We start from the raw sequence: 20291 nt of genomic DNA on the forward strand, positions 1-20291 counted from the left end.
TCCTCTTCTTGGATCTGACGGCCATGATCCCATCGTAGATTAAGATCGTACGGTGAGTGTCCAAAGAAGAGGTAGTGGGAGGATATGTGAACCCTCTGAGCCGTCGTTAGGATTTAGGTGACGAGGCAGTAATGACCAAAAGTCAATAAAATAAATAAATAATTTTTTTTTTGTCATTTTGTTAACAAAATGTATGATCAGACATAGTTTGACCAAGAGGTCTTCGTAATTTTTGTGAAATATATGGGATTTTTAAAAAGGGTTAATTACACTTTGACCCCTTAATATTTTAATAATTGCACATACCTTGCCTTTTATTAACAGTGTTAAAATTCAGACGTTATTTTACTATTTTATCTTTTTATTTTTTTTATTATAAAAAATAACTTTTAAAAAGATAATTGAAAGTGCCCCATTTGAACATTCGCATTCTTAGCCCCTTAGAAAAACTATAAGGGGGAGTCAACATGGAATTATGTCAAATTACAGGGGGTTAAAAGCGTAATTTACCCTTTTAGAAATTGCCATTGTTTTACAAGGGGTATAATTGTAAATGCCCTTGTCACAAACATAGATAGAAACATATTCAGAGGAAAAGTTCTCTTGAGTGGCAACACAGATTCTTTTTGTCCAAACAAAGTGCTCATCTTGTCTTTATCTTCAACAATAAGGCTCCTTGGGCGGTGGTGGGCACACCACATCTCCTACCCCATCAAATCTCAAATCAATCATAACACCCTTAATTACAAAAATAAATTATGTATATTTTTATTTTATTTACAAATATGATATATATTTTATGATCGATCGAAAAATAATATTGATTTTCATATCGAATCAGATCAGAAATACTAATTATACTTACTTAAAGCAAGAAACGAATTTCTTATCAAATTGGTACCCATTGGGTATCATTTTGATCCGAACTCGATTCATTGACATAAGCATGATAAAGTAATCATTAGATTAGGGTACCTTTTTTTTTTTTTTTTTTTTTTTTGAAAAATATTATAATTTATCATTAGCTTTGTGTAACTCTTTTCTAATTAAGTTATCATAGAGCCTCATGGTTCATTTCATCTATTGTCTCTCTTTTTTATTCTTTTGTTACCTTTTTGTTATCTTTAGCACAGCTTACTTGACCTTGAATCCTCTATAATTGATTAGTTCAACCACCACTTATTACATCTATGTTATTCTTCAAAACCATCTCAAGTTTCAGACTTTTTTTATTTATTTATTTTTATTGAGTTTGTTAAGAGAGTTTTAATGCACTTTTGCTTCCCAAGTCTCCACCTACCACGCCCCACTCTCCATCTTATCCATCTTTTAACTCATATTGTACTTGCCCAACTCCTTTAAACCTGTTTGTTGGTTTGGGACCAAGCCCATGTTCTTTGTGGGAATTGGGTTATGTCACAACCAAACCACCTGGGGACCATGGGCTCAACCCTAACCACCAATCCCACTAGACCAATTGACCATGTTGTGTTTGTAATGAGTAGATTCCATGATTGTAAGTTTATTCCATACTAGATCATACCAGAATGATTCGTACAAGATCAAAGTTTCATGCATGATTTTGTATGAAAGAAAAAATCGTGTGACATCGACTATGAAACCCCCCCTGGCCCATACTATTTGTGAGTGTGGGTGAGTGTGGTGGCTAATTCGACATCAAATCGTGCCCCCATAAATGCCTAATGGAACCAAACAATTGAGCTGACATTGTTGATCTTGATCAGTAAGATCAATCAAATCCATCCTATTTAGGTCAGTGCAACAATGGATTGTATCGGGACCAATTTGATATAAGAGATAGAGGGAACTAGATCTGGTCCAATTAGTTATGGAAAACAGGCTTTTATTTAATCTCACTATTTGGATCTAATCTAAAAACCAGAAGTTGCAGAGTGAAGTAAATCTCATGTTTAATAAGCCAAGTGAGTGATAAGGAGACTTTTAACACTTTGCTTAGGTTTTCTTCATGGTGTTACTATAGAGAGAAAAAAAAATCTCTCCATTTGAAAACCTTTCCAAACCCTAGGGATAGTTGACTTGACCTTCTCAAAAAGCATGAAATGAACTACCCAAAACTCTCAGCCTTCTCCAATACCTAAAGCCCTTTGGGAGGCTTGTAATGCTCCTAAAATTTATCTACATTGTTGTTGAATGTTTGTTAGAATTCATCTAACCCTCCAGTCCGAATCTCTCGCTAGGGTCTCTAGCTTCATGAATTTAGTGATACTACTTGGACCCAAGGTTTAAAATATCATCTTGAGGCAATGCTTTTGGTCAAGAGAAAATCGAAGACTGTCTCAACTCGAACATTTTGAGAAAATTCAAACATTCAATGTTTTGGGGTCAATGTTTTGTTCTGATAACGGCCGAAACACACGGACAGTAAGGAACATTAAACCATGGTTGGGAACCCATGGCTAAAATGGTTGACATATTGCCACAAAACCTTGAGGTCACAGGTTCAAGTCCACTTCACGTATAAAAAAACGTGAAACTAATTGGCCATCCAAGGGTTGATTTTTGTCACGGTTGGCTGATTGGATGGCCGACTTCTCCGAACCGCATAATTCGCCCCTTATTATCACTTGGTATTTGAGTTCATTTTTTTCAAGACCCTCTCACTAGATTGAAGACACCACCACAATAACAACAAGGCCTTATCCCAAAGATCTGGTTTTGACTAAATGAATTATGTTCTTCCATTTCACTATGTCCAACCATTTACAATAATTATATATAAAAAAAAAAAAAAAAACCTGCCTTATCTGCCACCACCATATCATATTCACAGATGAAAAGAGAATAAGAGAATATTTAAAAATGTTTAAGATCGTGTAATGTGATAGATAAAATATTTATAAATGATGGGAGGAATCACATCCATTTTATAAACCCAAAGATTGTTTATACAAACATTATAACAGAGACATTCTTCAATCTCTGGGTTTTGGTATTGGACACATCCACATACGTATAGATTTATAATTCGAATATTCGAAATATTCCAACTCTCAATTCTTTAGACCGACCCAAAAAAAAATAAGCACCCCTAGTAATGCACCAAGATTACTATTTAAAAAGATAAGAGAGATTGTTAAACCATTTATATGAACTACCACTCTAAAAAATAAAGGTTTTAAAATCATTTCTTGAAATATTATCCGAGTCTGAAAATTTTGACATTGTCTCAATCGAGAAAATCTAAGATATCTCATAAGTATAGAATGTTTCAAGATCAATGCTTCCCAATTTTCTAGACCAAAATCTTTACATCTCAGCTAAGGCATTCCGAGACTGTAAAATAATTTAAACGATGGTCAAAATGTCAATAGAAGAAGGTTTGTGAGAGATGAACCAAGTGTCTTTCCATGACTACCTCACATAGATCTTTTGGATTAATGAGACCTAAGCATCCAAGTGTTAGATTATTCGCATAGCCTATAACACAAAAAATATTCAATCTAATCATCCTAACCATCTGATCTAGGGCAAAAGACTGACTAGAAAATGCAGAATTTTTTGCGGCATAAAAATGTTGATTCTGCCAATAAAGAACACATGTTTGCTTGTGATCATTTGATAGTTAACATTTAAAAAAAAAAATGAAAGAATACAATGGGGTTTGATTTTAAATGCTTAAGTAGATAAACACAATGGAAAATTTACCAAATATACAAGAAGCTTGATACAAAGGGCATTGTAACATAAATGGGCTCAACAAAATTCTCATTTTAACTTACTTTGCGACTCCTCAAGTATCAATTGAGTAGAAGCACCAGTTGAAAACCCCAGCCTTAGCATGAGCTCTTCCAAGCGTTTCATGTTAGTCAGGTAAAGATAGCCAACCTACAAAAAGTCGAGTTCTTAGATATTTTCCATTTTGTTTTTTTTTTTTTGATAATATGTTCTTAAATAACTTCAACAAGCATGGGATAATAAACTCTCATGAGCATTTATTATCAGTTGGATAGAGAAACCGAACCAAAGTTTCTAGGAAATATATAAGAGGTTCATAACACATTAAACCATGAATCATTACATCAACCTCTTTTCTTACCCATACGTATGTAGAAATTGATGTAGGGTTTAGAGAAGAAGAGGATAAGAAATTCAAGAAAAAGTGTGTTTATTATTTCTTCATTCCTATTTATATATTACATGATAAATAGGAAAAAACGAAAAAGGACATGACAGAAAATAAACAAATAAATAAAACTATCATTGATAACACTACCCCTCAAGCTAGCACAAAGATATCACACATGTCCAACTTACCCATAAGATTGTCAAAACTGGTATAACCCAAGGCTTTGGTGAGGACATCGACTAACTGTTGTGTTGTAGGAGCAAATGATGCAAATGTCACTGGAAGTAACTTTCTCCTGGATAAAATGTCGGTCAACCTCAATATGCTTGGTGCGATCATGTTGAACTGGATTATGAGCTATATTAATGGCCGCCTTGCTATCACAATACAAGTGAAAAAGCATCGGAAGTGAACAACCTAGCTCACGAAGCAAAAGTCGTAACTAGAGTAACTCACATATGCCGAGAGCCATGGCTCGGAACTCAACTTCCGCACTTGAGTGAGCAACTATAAAGTGTTTCTTACTACACCAAGTTACCAAATTACCACCCACCATAATGCAGTACCCAAAAGTCGAACGATGATCAATAATAGGCCCTACCCAATCAGCATCTGTCTATACTTTCACACACATGTGACCATGTGAACGGAATAGTAAGTCTTACCCCAGACATCCTTTTAAATATCGAAGGATGCGTAGAGCAACATCAAATGTGTCGTACGAGGGGCATGCATGAATTGGGTAACAACGCTTACGACATAGGTAATGTCGGGTCGCGTAAGAGATAGGTAGATGAGTTTACCAATCAAACATTGATAACGACTGATATCTTCAAAGGCTTCACCATCACTGTCACTCAATCAGTGATTTGGCTCAATTGGAATATCAACTAATTTATCCCCAAGTTTGCCAACCTCCTGGAGCAGATCTAACATATACTTGCGTTGTGAGATAAAAATGCCTATCTTGAAACAAGCTACCTCAATACTCAAAAAATATTTCAAAAGTCTAAGGTCTTTTATTTCAAAGCAATTTCCAAGAAGACAACTTCAAAGTTTGGATCTCGGAAGGGTAATTTCCTGTTATGACAATATCGTTCACATACACAATAAGAATTGTAATTTGAAGTAATCCACACCCTACATAACAGAGTTGAACCGTTCAAACCATGCTCTTAGGGATTGTTTGAGACCATATAAGGACTTCTTTAGACGACATACTTTCCTATCAACATTGGAAAAGAAAACTTCTGGAGGAGTATCCATGTAAACTTCTTCCTATAAATTACCATGTAAGAAGGCATTCTTCACATCTAGTTGGTAAAGCTCCCAAGATAAGTTTGTTGCCAAAGATAGGACACAAATAAAATTCATTTTGACTATTGAGGCAAAGTTTTTTGATAGTTGATGTCGTAAGTCTTTTTTTTTTATCAGTAAAGATGAGTTTATTGAAAAGAAACAACGAGGGGGGTCGAGAAGACCAACCCACAACAAAGCGAGACAACAAGAAAAGAAAACAACAAAAAAGCAAGAGAAACCAAACACGCTCACGATAAAGAGCAAACCCTATCCCATCTCACAATGAAGTCTTCAAAGAAGACCCCCTTAAACTCCTTATAGAGTTTACACCAAGAGAACAGGAATTCCATAATCGACATAACTAATCCATCCAACGTAGACACTTTCCCCTCAAAAATGCAGCGATTGCGATCTTTCCAAATTCCCCAACAAATTGCAAACGGTACCAAGAACCAAAGGGTCCGTTAGGAAGAAGAGAAAGAAGCTCCCCACATCAACCAAGATTCCAAGGTCGACTTGACTGATCGAGGGAAGCAACCCACTATACCAAACAGAGATAAGCAGTGGGACCAAATATGGTGCGCCACTCTACAGTGTATAAGAAGGTGATCCGTTGTTTCCTCTTGAACTCTACACATACAACACTGATTCGGAGAAATAAATCCTCTTTTTATTAACTAGTCCATAGTCGCCAGTCTCCCCAAAGCTGCCAACCACAAAAACACCGAAATCTTCGGAGGAATCTTACCACCCCAGATAAATGAGTGAGGAAAAGACAATGAATCCCTCGGCGCAAAACTGTCATACAGAGATTTCACCGTAAACATCCCATCCCTAGTGCCACTCCACAGTCTCTTATCATTCGAAGAATGCTCCATATTGATGTCGTAAGTCTAGGCATAGCCCTTGGCAACCAACCTAACCTTGTACCTGTCAATTGATCCGTCTAACTTGTACTTCACTGTGAACACCCACTTGCAACCAACAGATTTCTTTCCATGCGGTAATGACACTAACTCCCAGGTATCATTCTTTGCTAAAGCTCTTAATTCCCCATCCATAGTTTGTTTTCACTTGGGATTGTAGAGAGCTTCTTTCACATTGGATGGAAGGGAAACAAAAGGCATAATAGCTACAAAGGAGTGATAGGATGGAGATACATCATGATAAGAAACAAACTGAAAAATATAATGCAAAGTACAAGTACGTTTGCCTTTTCGATGAGCAATGGGAACATTAGAATCTGAAAAAGTTGGATTTGGCTCCTTAGTGGTGTGGCATAGTAGATCAACAATGACTTGTTTTTCCTTTCTGGTGTAAGAGCGTCCAAAACGATTAGGCACCGACTCAGTTGGTTGTACAACTTCCACATTAGATTCTAGAATAATCGATAAAGATAGTGAAATTGGGAAAGATGACTCTGAAAGGAACTCCTGATTAGTGATGGATGGAATCATTCCCCCTGTAGAGATTGTCGATCAGGGTTAGGAAAGTAACACTAGTCTTCAAAGAACGTGATGTCCATTGTGACAAATCGTCGGCAGGTAAGTGGATTATAATATTTATAACCCTTATAAGAGTTAGAATAACCAAGAAACACACACTTCAATGCCTTAGGATCAAGTTTAATGCGAGCAAGATTGAAGATATAAGCAAAATAAACACATCCAAAGACACGTGGAACAACAGAAAATAAAGGATGATCTCCAACACCAGAGGAAGTTGGAAGTTGGAAGTTCAAGATACTAAAGAGAGTATGATTAATAATGTAACATGCAGCAAGAACTACTTTAGACCAAAAATGCTTAGGAATGTTCATCCCAATCAACAAAGCTCTTCCTAATTCCAACAAATGAAGATTTTTTTCATTTGGCGGTACCATTTTGTTGGGGTGTGGAAACACACGCTTGTTCTATCCCTTGAGTAGCACAAAATTGTTTCAAACTTCTATAAGAATACCCTCCACCCTTATTGGAGCAAAGGATTTTGATCTTTACTCCAAATTGAATTAGGACCATCGCATGAAAATCTTGGAATATGGAATAGACATCATCTTTTATTTTCATTAAGTACACCAACGTACATCTGCTATAGTCATCCACAAAAGTAACAAAATAGCAAAAACCCAACGAAGAAGTAACGGAGGATGATCCCCAAACATCAAAATGCAAAAGAGAAAATAAAGTCGAACTTCTTTATTTAAGTTTATTGGATAAGAAGAACGACAATGCATTAACAATTGACAAACTTCACATTGTAACTCTGACAATAACATAAATTGAAACAAACGATGTAAATATTGAAAGAAACATGACCTAATCAAATATGTCACCCCATTATTCGAGATTTATTGACTACCCTACTGCTACTCTGAGAAGCATGAGCATGTGAAATGTGTTGAGACGTTGGGATGTTGAAAAGGTACAAGCCATCTACTTCACGATCACTGCCAATCACCCTCTTCGTTGTCAAATCCTAAAAGACACAATGAGAGAGAATAAAGGTAACACAACAATTTAGATTTTTTGTAATATTACTAACAGACACAGGATTAGTAGTGAGATAAGGAACATGTAAAACATTAGACAAAGAAAAATTCTAAGGAACCGCGATGGTTCCTTTACCGGCTATAAATGATAAGGAACCATTAGCTAGACGGACTTTTTCCTTGTTTGAACAAGAGCTATAGAAATGAACAAATGAAGACATACCTGTCATGTTATTTGAAACTCCTAAATCAAGAATTCAGGAGTTGGATTGAGATGAGAAAACATGATGAATAGTGGCAAGGGTGTCTGTGTGTGCGAAGGAAGAGATCGGAGTGGAACCATAAAAAAAACCCTCAAATGAATAATATCCTCATGGGAGACTGGTGCATGTACTGTTGGAAGCAGCAGCTCAGAACTCGAAGAATCATCTAGTATGTCAGCATTAGAAACATGATGCGCTGAGGAAGATCTGCCCTTAGGCTAGAATGAATCAGGACGACCTATCAAGTCCCAACTCTTTGCTCGAATATGCCCAAATTTTTCACAATGGTCACACTTTGGCCTCTCTTTGTTATTGGGTACCCAGGTGGATTTATCAAACTTCTTCACTCTCGGAGCTTGTCCTTCTCCCTATCTACTAGCTACCATGACAGATCTATCACTCATGGGAATATCCAGATGTTCCATAGCCAAACGTCAACTCTCCTCACTTTGAACATAAGAATACACAGTGTTTAAAGGAGGTAGAGGATCTCTGTTCAAAATCTAAACTCTAACTATCTCAAACTTGAGATTCAGACCGGCAAGAAACTGAAATGTACGATGTGTCTCAATATGTTTGTTGAACTGTGCACAATCTTTAGAGATTTCCCAGTTGAAGGGTAAATAGTGATTGAGTTCTTCCCACATGCTGCCAAATTCAGAAAAATAGCTTGACAATGTCTTCTCCCCCTGTTCGAGGTGCGATATATTTTGTTCCAACTAATAGATTCAAATACTATTTTGATTTTGAGAATATGTTTATATGTTTGAGTCACTGATTCCCAAATTTGTTGTGTTGTCTTCAAGAAAATGTATCCTCTACTAATATGAGGTTGTATTGAATGCAACAACTAAGACATAACCAAAGCATTCTCAACATCCCATTGTTCGTACTTAGGATCTGAGACATTAGGTTGTTTCTCTTTCCCATTCAAATAACCTACTTTCCGTCCTTCATGGATGGCTAGTTTCACAGACTGAGCCCACTCCAGGTAGTGTGTTATCGAGTTAGACTGTGGTGATCTGGAGGTTTGTATTTTCATTTCTGACTTGTGAGGATTCAAGACCACCATTGGTAGACTGTCCTAAAGTTACTTCTAACATGACTTCAAAAAAATAAACTACTCATAGAAAATCAAGATCACACGGGAGATTACTCAAAAATACTAACGAACCATGTATAACATAAGATGGGGATCTATGTCCACATTCCTGATGAGAAAAAGAAGATTTGACTCACCTTGAAGGCTATTACAACCGTGACATAGGCTGTAATAGCCAATCAGGTGTGAGGAATGATCCAATGGAGATCTACAAAACCCTAGGTGACTGGAGGCAACCCTATACATATAGCAAAACACAACTAGGAAAACTTGGGTACAATACATATAATAAAACACAATTGTAGGGTCCACTTTCGTGGGAGATAAACATCCCATCCAACTACAATTTATTTTTTTTATCGATAAAATATCATTTCATTATAACGGTCGAGATGACGGATGAAAAGAAACAACAAAAAGACTCGATCAAGCGAACACAATACTACAAATTTGGTCCCATCTTACAACAATGTCTTCGAAAAAGACTCCCCTAAACTCCTTACACCAAAAAACAATTAGCAAGCCCAAAATTGACATAACAATATTGTCTTCAAACTTGCATCTTCCTTCAAAAATGCAATTATTGTGCTCCAACCATAGTCCCCAACATATCACAAAAGGGAGGACACTCGACAAGAGTCTCTTGGCATCACGAAAGGAATTTCCCCACCCCCCCCCCCCAAGTCTTGAAAACGCTTAGAGTTGACCAAGGCATGCACCCCTCCACGCCAAATAATCGGAGAATATACTTTCAAATCTGATATGCCACAGTACAATGAATCAATACATTGTCTTCTTGCTCTGTAAACAAAGAGGACACACGTTGGGGCCCACAACTCCGCATCTCATGCATTGGTTCATTGTTAAAATTCTACCCAAAGAGGCACACCAAATGAAGAAAGTCACTCTTGATGGAATCCTTGGCCCCCAAATTGATCGCAAAAGGCACACCAAACATCCTACAACAATTTTTGTAGGGCCCACTTTATTGCATTTCCTACCATTCTAACTTTACTATATTTGCTCTTTTACTCCTTTAACCCACTTTATTATTTTTTCATCTTTTACCCCTTAACCTAAAAAAATAAATAATACCCCCTAACTTTATTTTTTCTCCACATTTACCCCCTTAGTCCTAAATAGGATGCTCGTGTTGTAGACATGGGAGAACTCTAGTGTGTGTGTGTGTGTGTGTGTGTGTGTGCGTGTGTGTGTGTGTGTGTGTGTGTGTGTGTAGAGAGAGAGAGAGAGACTATAACTCATATTGAGTGCAAGGTTTAAAATTTAATTTGGAATGTTTCGATCAACAAAAAACTGAAACAACCATGAAACGGAACGAGACATCCACAAAAATTAGCATTTTAGTGAAAAATATTGTCTAAGAAAACATGTTTAGGGTATAAAATGAATCTTACAACTATTTTTGTCAAATACATTACATTTTTTGACACCAATATGCATTTATAAATCCATCATTTTCTCCCAAAAAACGATCATTTTTCTTCCAAATTTCTATTTTGTCCCTAAGGTTTGAAGGTTGAAGGAGATAAAATCTCAAGGCTAAAGATGATGGTAAAAACCTTTACCATAGAGATAACATGTGTGTTTGGGAAAGAAAATCAAGGGTTTTGGCTAGAGGTTGAACATGAGGGCACTCTTTTATTAGTCTCTTCGAGAAGACCGAGATCAAAGGATACGTCATCAATCACAGGGGTATCTCAAATATTCATCAAAATTGGTGAGGAAACCATGCAATGATCCCCTCGTTGTTTGTCCTCTCTTTGTGATTTTTTATCTAGTTTCATTATATTTGATTCGTATAGAAATGATTCTGTCAAAACATTCTGAAACAATCTGGCACAAACCAAAACATTCATCAAAAAGTTGATTCCATGCATGTTTTATGAATGTTTAAACAATGAAACGTGTTAGTTGATACATTTTGAAACACTACTATACTTTAAACTATAATTCAGAACATTTAGGTCAATACGATATTTCTTCAAAGAACTTTCTGATTCAGAACTTCATTCTTTAGTTTGGGGGATGAAATTTCTTAAGACTTCAAATTCAAAAGGAACTTCAATAACTGAGAGACAAGGTCTCTAACTAGCTTTACTAGTTGAACTTCTAGAATGTACTTTTCTCTCCTGAAGGAAGATCGTACGATTTGGTAATGGAGTCGGGATGTGTTTTTGTTTGGTCAAATCCTTCTATCAATCCTTGGCTCAAGTGCTAATATTTGTCTTCCCAGCTTCAATTATTTGGGATTGTGACTATGTATAACATTATCACTTGGGGTGTTATTTTAATTAATTTTCGTTTTCTATGCAAAGCTCGTAAAAAATCAATCAATCACTTTTTGATCTATCATTCCTTGACCTTAGACATTTGGTATCATTTCATTTCTCTTTTGTCAATTTGCTATATTTTCCCAAGATTAATTCTATATCTTTCCAAAGTTGGCATACCTTGAAATTTACTTCTAGAAAAAGGGTTCTGAGGGGAACTAATTCCATTTGTCATTTACTGGGACATTTGGAAAGAACATAAAAGTTGTGCTTCTGGGGGGAATGCGCATCCTACTCATGAGGCCATCATTATTACCATTGTAGGAATCATCTTTTTTTGGTGAAGCCTTCGACGATTTCAAGGGTATCTTTTTTTAGGATTTCTGGTTCATGTGCAAGGAAAGCGAGAGGTTGCGTGTTATTTCTCTTGATTGCTTGTTTGTAGTTTTTATTCTCTTTTCATCTTTTGTATAAGGTAGGTTTCCCTCGATCTTCTTCGTTCTTTATTATGTTTGAATAAATATATACTTAACTAAAAAAAGGGTTTTGTTAACATGTGTCTTTAAGGCACACGTTAAGATGCATTAGATACACCTTGGAAATAAGTTCTCTTACCAAAATGCCTCAAAAACAAATTCCTAACAAAAATACCCTCAAACGCTTATTTCCAAGGTGTATTTTATGCATCTTAATGGGTGCCCTTAGGTCACATGTTTACAAAAGCCCTAAAAAAGGTTAAATTTCTCCCTTAATCAGTATCATGTAACCATGGAACAATGTGTCCTAATTCCTAATCCTCGTATGTACGAGGATTGAACTAGGTGAACTTGGCGGCTGACATATGGATGAATGATAATGTAGTCTATCACGTAATAGAATAGATGTGCTCATGACTTTATATATATATAGACATGACTAGGGAAGTAGATTAGGTTCAGAGTGGGTAAAGGTGACAGAGTAAGATTTTGGGAGGACTGGTGGTGTGGTGCCACCGGGCATTACTAAGGAAGTGATTTTGGAGGTTTGGTGTAAAACATCATCGCTATAAAGAAAGATCATAAAATCCAAGTATCCGGAAAAGAGGTTTGGTTGGGAGAGTGAGAAGGTTAGATAACTATATGGCTTTAGTATTTGGAAAGGGCTCTTGAAGGTTGAGGAGGACGTAAGAAAGTAGAATAGGTTCAGGGTAGGTAAAGGTGACAGGGTGAGATTTTTGGAGGATTGGTGGTGTGGTGCCTCAGCCTTCTGCCATCAATTTTCAAGGCTTTATGAGCTCTCCTCCAAAAAAGAAATGCCGTGTTGTGTTTTCTTGAACCTTGAGGGACTCAAGCCAATGTGGGATCTGGAATTCGGGAAGGACTTCAATGATGGGGAACTTCAGGATTTGGTAGATTTGACGACTTATCTCAATTAGGTTCAATGTACCTTCACGAATGACACCAAAAGGGAGTGGACTCGTAACAAAAGCAATATTTTCACTATTAAGTCTTTTGCTTCCGGGTTGCCCAAGTCTAATTTTTCTCTTGATCAGTTCCCTTCAAAACTCATTTGGGGTTCAAAGGTCCCCTCCAAGGTGCGTTTTTTTGCTTGGTTAGTCATGCTTAATAAATTACCCACTCTTGACTTTCTAATTCGAAGGGGCTTTGTTACTCCAAACTTTTATTTCCTTTGTAACGCATGTGGGGAATCTGTGAATCACATTTTACTTCATTGCAAGATTTCCTCTTTTGTGTGGTCTCATTTCTTTAGCTTCTTCAAGACTTTTGGGTAATTCCTAGCTCAACTCTATCTCTGTTCCAAAGTTGGGATTTGTCCATGTTCACAGGGAGAAAGAAAATCCTCTAGAGATTTCTTCCCTTTGCCACTACTTGGGAGTTGTGGCTAGAGAGATACAAGAGGATCTTGAAAGGCTTGGAAACAGTAACTCAGGAGCTCATTCAAAACATCTTAAGTCTCTTGTTCTTTTGGTGTAATTGTGGCCTGACTTTGAAGGCGTGTTTTTTGAAGAGTTTGTTTTTAGATGGGACTCGATGTGTAATAGTTAGTGCTTGCTATCTTTGGGGATAGTCAGCTCGACCGCCCTCGTTTTAGTTGTATCCCCTCTTCTTATTAATAAATTTATACTTAATAAAAAAAACAAGGTTTTTAGGCATGTCAATATGATATTCTCAAAACATCCACACATAAATGCAAACTCACCAGTGCTTCAAGTGATGATGCTCTATTGTATACCGCTGCACCTGCACGCCTTGTTGTCCTTGTGCTCCCTGAATCGATATTTCTTCCCCAGCGAAGAACATCCCTACATTTGAAACTTATCAAACAATTAGATACAATAGAAACACAAGCATACTTCACAAGAGCCTAGAGGAAGTATCAGTTATTTATAAATCATTTTGTTAAACTTTCAATAACAATATCTAATAAAACCTCCACAAAGGCTTCAACAAGGGAACTTACACATGAAAGAAATATATGTAAAGGCTAAAATCTTGCAGTAAGTACTAACCTTTCTTCTTCTGATAAATAATCTTCATTTAGAATTTTCTTGAGCAATGCATCCTGAAATACAAGAAATGCAAGATAGTCTTTCAAGATTTTATGCAATACTTGCAAATTTAGCAAAATATTAATATTTTTCAAGCATGAACATAATATTGTCCAAACATTTAAAATTATAAATCTCTATAAGCAGAACAATAACAGACTCAATGAAAATAAAATTCTGAAAAGCTTGAATTATAACAAGAGCTACACTACGAGAGTGAGGCTTTCTCAAACAGCATCTAAGTATGTAACTTCTTACAACTGCAAGTGAAATATAACAATTACAATACTAGATGTAACTGATTATAATACTAGATGTAACACCGTCAAGAAAAAAGGTAATATACACTACTACACAGCTGGAAGAATGTAAGGCAAAAAGAACTTCGAACAGCAGGGGAACCTCGATTTCTTAGGGAGAAATCCAGGTAACCTACTGGATACTAAAAAAGCAACACAAAAGTTCTGAAAGGAACAAAAAACTTAAAAGCAAATTTTCATTTAGTTAATCTGAACCATCCATCAAAAGTAACTTAACCTAATTATAAAAATGAGTAAATATCCGTATATCAAATCACTAACCATATAACCATTCTAACACAATTTTAAGGCATAACATGTTCAAATATTAACACAATTTTAAGGCATAACATGTTCAAATATTTGACAAAAGTTTTAACTGAACGATATTTTGGAAGATGAGTCCATGCGGTGCAATAAGAGAGAGAATTGGTCATATGAATGACTATTATTGCGACATATGGGGGGTGGGCAATCACACCAAGCCATCGCAAGCTCATTGTTGACAATGCTATTAATCCTATCACTCGGTCTATACAACTCTTAGATGAACAGTTTCAGTGCCAAATCAGAGAAAAGGATGAACTACCTACTACCCCTGCATCTATTACATCTTCTTTCCATTATTCTTCCTCGCCTTGAATCATTGACACGGGCTACAACTGACCATATGACTAGTGAATCTTACAGTTATTTTTGTTGATTATCTCACATGGTCTGATACTGGTAGTAGCTACCATTTCCCTATCTGATAATCTTTTTTTCTTTTTTCCAACTTGCAAAGTCTCAGTTTTCAAACAAATTTGTTATTTGTAAGTAGTCTAGTTATTGAATTGTTGTGTGACCTTTGTTCCATCCCATTGCTCACGAAAAGACCACTGTTCACTTTTGCGCTATCTAATTGCTTGATTGTACTACCTCTTCAATCAATTGAACTCATTTTTTTCTTGGCTTCCAATATGTATTGGACTATTCTTTCTTCAATAGTTGGTCCTCTTATGATTTTAATACTGGAGTCTAAAGATAGAATCCTTTGAAACCTTATACCATTTGTGGTGTGTTAAGATTATTTAGATGGAGAGGAATATAGCCTTTGAAGATAGGAGAGGAATGTTAATGAGACAATTATCGATATAAAAGTTTACATGTTTCATTGGTCTAAATTGTAACAAGAATTTACGAGGACATTCATCAAGGACTTTGTATTTAGACGGGACTCCTTGATATTGTGATGTAGGTGTGAGATGGGTTTCAGAGTGTCTAGCCTACGCTTGTAGGTATAAGGGTTGACGGTGGGTCTCTTTTGGGAGCGTCCTACTCACCTAGAAGATCTTCTCGACCTCCTTGGAGCTAACCTCTCAGCTAAATTATTTTTCTTGTCTTGAACGAGTTGCTTTTACCAATTTTAAAAAAAAAAATCATATTTCTAGAACTTCTCTAAATTCACAACATTTATCAAATGGTCAATATGGACACATTCAGGCTAAGAAACAGGCGTGGAGCCAGGATTTTCTTCTAGGGGCAGGGGGAGGATATAGTTAATGACAAGGTTGAGGAGCTTGAAGATGATTGATTTTGGGGATAAAATTCAGTTTTTTTTTTTTTTTCTGTTAAGGTTGAAGAATAATGGTATTTTGGTCATTTATTGTTACTCTATGAGAGAAGACTGAAGTCAATGCAGCATTGTTAACAAAACAGAATATTTCAAATATTTATCGAACATACATGCCCGCATTGACTTCAGTCTTCTCTAATAGACCAATGCCAAATGACCTCATTACCTTCGTCTTCAACCCAAATAGATTAAAATTTATTTAATATAGAGGTTGAAAAACTTGAAAATGAGCAGTATTATGAAGAACAAATTCAGGGTTTTTGGTTTGTTGAAAATGAGGGTATTTAGGTTTTTTTAGTCAATAAAAGGAAGAACAAGGTCAAAGGGGCACATGTCATTAGTTTGAAAACATGGGGGTGTCTCCAATATCTACCAAATTCGTAGAGGGGTGTCTCAGTTATGAAAAAATGAGGGCAGGGTCAAGGATATTTCATCTATTTGAAAACATGGGATATGTAAAATATTCACCAATACATATAAGGATGTCTAAATGATCACCCAAAATATTTGGGAGGGAGGGGGGCAAAAAATTGAAAGTGGGGAGGAGAGGTGGGCAACACAATCATAAAATGCTTCTCACATGGGCATCTCAAATAATGACACAAATCCATAGGGTAGTATAAAGAAAAAAAATGTTGAGGGGGGGGGGGGGGGGGGCACTTTGCCCCCTCTGGGCCCCTTCCTAGCTCCGTCCCTGCTTAGAAAGGTGCATAATTTTTTTTAATAAATGAAAGGTATTTATTGATAAAAGGCATGGTCGAGGCAATCACACTGGGAAAAGGTACAAGAGAAAAAACAAAGAACATGAAAGGAAAGCCCAATTACACAACAATATTACAAACCCAATCCCACTTCCCTACAAAATCTTCAAAGAAAACCCCTTTTGCTTCCTGGAAGATTTTGCTCCAAAGAAAAATAGGACCCAAAATTGGAAGGATAATTTCTTGCACCGAATTTTCTCTTCCCTCAAAGATCCTAAGTTCCTCTCCTTCCAAATCCCCCAAGAGATTGCAAAAGAAGTAATGCTCCATAATTTCCTCTTTAATGCCAAGAAGCCCATCCCAATAGAAAAAGGGAGCAAATATAAAAAAGGCAAATGATGCATTGCCAAAAAAGTTTTAACTATCCTTAGGAGAACTCACTGAAGACTAATCTACCCTTTCTTTTATTGAAGGTGCCACCTCGGTGAGGTGGTAAAGTCTGTGTGTGGTAATACCACAGGTCTAAGATAAAAACACCTCTTTCACACCTAAAACTATTATAAAAATATGATTCTCGGGAGAACTAGAGGAGATTTAGTAGAATGAGGTGAATAATAATAACTTGTACAGGTTATAAGAACATGAGGAAAACGATTCTTGGGAGAACTAAAGGAGATTTAGTAGAATGTGGTGAATAATAATTTCTTGTACAGGTCATAAGAACACAAGGAATCCTTTTTTTGTAAATAATAGGGGACATCATATTAAGAACCAGAAGATTTTATAGTAATTTTCCACTACTGAATGATTGTACTAGAAGTCATAATTATACTTCAAAACCAGTAAAACTCTTTACATAAAAATATAAGGAACTCTATCGGAATAAAGCCACTTGATCTTTGATTAACTCAAGCATCTGCAATAATATATGGATACATGTACATACCTGTGCTTCACAACGTACTACTGCCATCACACGGTCATTGTATTCATCAATGCTTAAAGGAGGAAACAGAAAGTGCCTGCGAGCATACAACTGCATATTTGAAAAACAACTCAAGTAAGTTGGATGAAAAAAAGAAAAAACAAACTGAATCAATTCAGTTTCATACTAGGAATAATAAAATGAGAAAGGTGAAATTATACAACATCATCAAAATGCTATGCGAGCATTTTAAATTTTCATTTTTTTTTCTAATTTTAACAATATAACTCTTCTATAAATTAGAATCACTCGCTCCTTTTCCTTTTCCAACTTCACATCTCCTCCATTCTTGAAATATTTGAACAGTGATAAAATCTTCAACAACATTATCATTACTCAAACATAATTTAAAACCGAACAAAACAGTCTTCACCTCATATATACAATCTCCAATACATGGTAATGACACCGAATTATATATGGACAGAGGCAATGGCATCAAATTCTCTGTGAACATTCTAAATTTTCAGTTTTTTCTAACTTTAACAATACAGAAGATGAAACTTTCTTTTTCTTTTTCCTTTTTTCTTTTTATCTCCAACTTTTTTTCCAAATTCACATCTCCTCCATTCTTAAAACATTAGAACAGCAGTAAAATCTACAAAATCAACATTGTGAATCAAACATAATTCAATGACCAACAAGACAGCCTTCACCTCATATATGCAATCTCCAATATATGCTAATGATGCTGCATTATATATCGAGCGAGGCTTTTCCACTTTTGGAGGAGCCGGCAACCATCTCTCGTAACCCAAATATGACTCATCTAACTTTCCTGTTTATAAGTAATATAAAAGGACCAAAACAACAACATTAGTAACAGCATCTCTATTATAAGTCTTCAAGAGATTCTTAAACAAACAAAATTGCTTTGAAAAAGTATAGAAGCCCTATTTTAGTAGAAACCCATAATAAAGAATCCAGAACTATATATCATAAACCAAACATTACTCATCAAATTTTCCAATTTATAAGTAACGTAAGAAGACCAAAACAACAGCATTAGAACCACAAACTCAATTATTTGTCTTCATGAAATTCCAAAGCAAACAAAAATGTTTCAAAAGAGTCTAGAATCGCTATTTTATTATGAGACCAAAATAATAGCATTAGAAACACAAATTCAATGATATATGCCTTCAAGAAATACCCATGTTTCAACAACGTCTAGAATAGCTATTTTTGCACAAACCCATAATAAAGAAACAAGAACCATATCTTGTAAACCAAGCATAACTCATCAAATTTTCCTATTTATAGTAAAGTAAAAAAAAAAAAAGACCAAAACAACAGCATTAGTAACACAAACTCAATTATATGGCTTCAAGAAACGCTCAAACAACCAAATTACTTAAAAAAAGTCTAGATTACCTATTTTAGGACAAACCCATGATTTAAAAAAAAAAAAAATGTAGAAATTATTGAAAAAGAGTAGTGGGTAATAAGTACCTTGTTTTGGGGTAATGGGTTTCAGTTTCAGAAGGTCTGAAGTATTGATGGCGTCCTTCTTGAGGGGAGCTTTCTGGGTTGATGTTGTTTGTGTTGGTTGAAGGGTTTGGGGATGAATCTTCTTGTGGTTATTGTTCTTCAATGAAGGGTTGGGATTAGAAGTTAGTGCGGGTATGGGTCTGGGTTGTGTGTCCCATGAAGCTCTCACACTCACAGAAACCAAACCAACTACAGCCATTTTTGCAATTAGAGGGACTTGTACAGTTGAGAAGTTGGCAAGGCTACTCTCTGTTTTTTTTAATGGTGTGGCGTTTCAGAATTCAGATCAAATGATTCAAGTCTGTCTTCTCTCCCACGTACACCGAGTTGACTCGCCCGAGACATCTGGTGTCAAACGAGATAAACCATTAACTCGGTTAACATCTATTTATAAATAGAGCGGGCATCCGCTTTGGGATTTTCGCGGGGGCGGGGGATTATAAAAAAATAATAAGGTTTGAAAGAGTAAAAGAAAATAAAATTAGAGAGATATTATAATATATATAAAAAAAAGTGGAGAAAGATAATAAAATTGAAAAGAGGGGAGGAAATTAATAATGTACATTATTGATACATTTGTCATGCTTAAATATGATTTTTACTTTTCTAACAAGAATAATGTGCTCAAATCCTCTTTTTCTAAAAATTGTTTCATTTCTTAATAGTGGTGTTATATTTTTAGCTTTTTATTTATTAATTTTCATTGTAAATTTTGTCCATTTTGGATGTTCCATTTACTATTGTGGGATGTAGATTGATAGAAATCATTATTCAATATAAGAGATACTAGTTTATAATTATTATTTTTTTAGTTAAAATGATTTTGTATTAAGACAAGATAGGTAAGCTTGGAATTATGATCAATTCTAATGTACAAAGAATGCTGATATCACCATCTCTAGTTAATGAGTTGGCATCAACATAGAATTCCTATGAGTATGAGTACAAATTTCATGGCATAAACATAAATCTACTCTTTTGTCAAAATTTATTTGTCCTTTTAAATGTCTAATGCCTAAACAATGGAATTGCAAAAGTCACTTACTACAACCAATGGAACATCAAAGAAAATGTTAACCTCAGTACTTACATATTTTCCTT

The 20291-nt window shown here is 35.6% G+C and overlaps 1 protein-coding gene across 2 annotated transcripts; it reads right to left on the bottom strand.

Annotated features, from left to right (window-relative positions):
- Positions 1-3560: 3560 nt before the first annotated feature.
- On the bottom strand, positions 3561-19608 carry LOC147410553 (uncharacterized). 2 transcript variants are annotated; one of them, XM_086436694.1, is made up of 6 exons: positions 19152-19599; positions 18356-18477; positions 17661-17750; positions 14061-14113; positions 13751-13853; positions 3561-3867 (listed from the first exon to the last, which is right to left on the bottom strand). In XM_086436694.1, exons 1-6 carry the CDS (start codon positions 19387-19389, stop codon positions 3748-3750), a joined length of 726 nt encoding a protein of 241 aa, XP_086292820.1. In that variant the 5' UTR covers positions 19390-19599; the 3' UTR covers positions 3561-3747. The 2 variants fall into 2 exon arrangements, with proteins under 2 accessions (XP_086292820.1, XP_086292813.1); XM_086436687.1 differs by lacking the exon at positions 3561-3867 and adding an exon at positions 3891-7882 and having other exon boundaries at positions 19152-19608.
- Positions 19609-20291: the final 683 nt, after the last annotated feature.

This window comes from Akebia trifoliata, chromosome 1 (assembly GCF_017979445.1).
Source record: "Akebia trifoliata isolate Shusen 1 chromosome 1, ASM1797944v1, whole genome shotgun sequence".
Lineage (NCBI taxonomy): Eukaryota > Viridiplantae > Streptophyta > Magnoliopsida > Ranunculales > Lardizabalaceae > Akebia > Akebia trifoliata.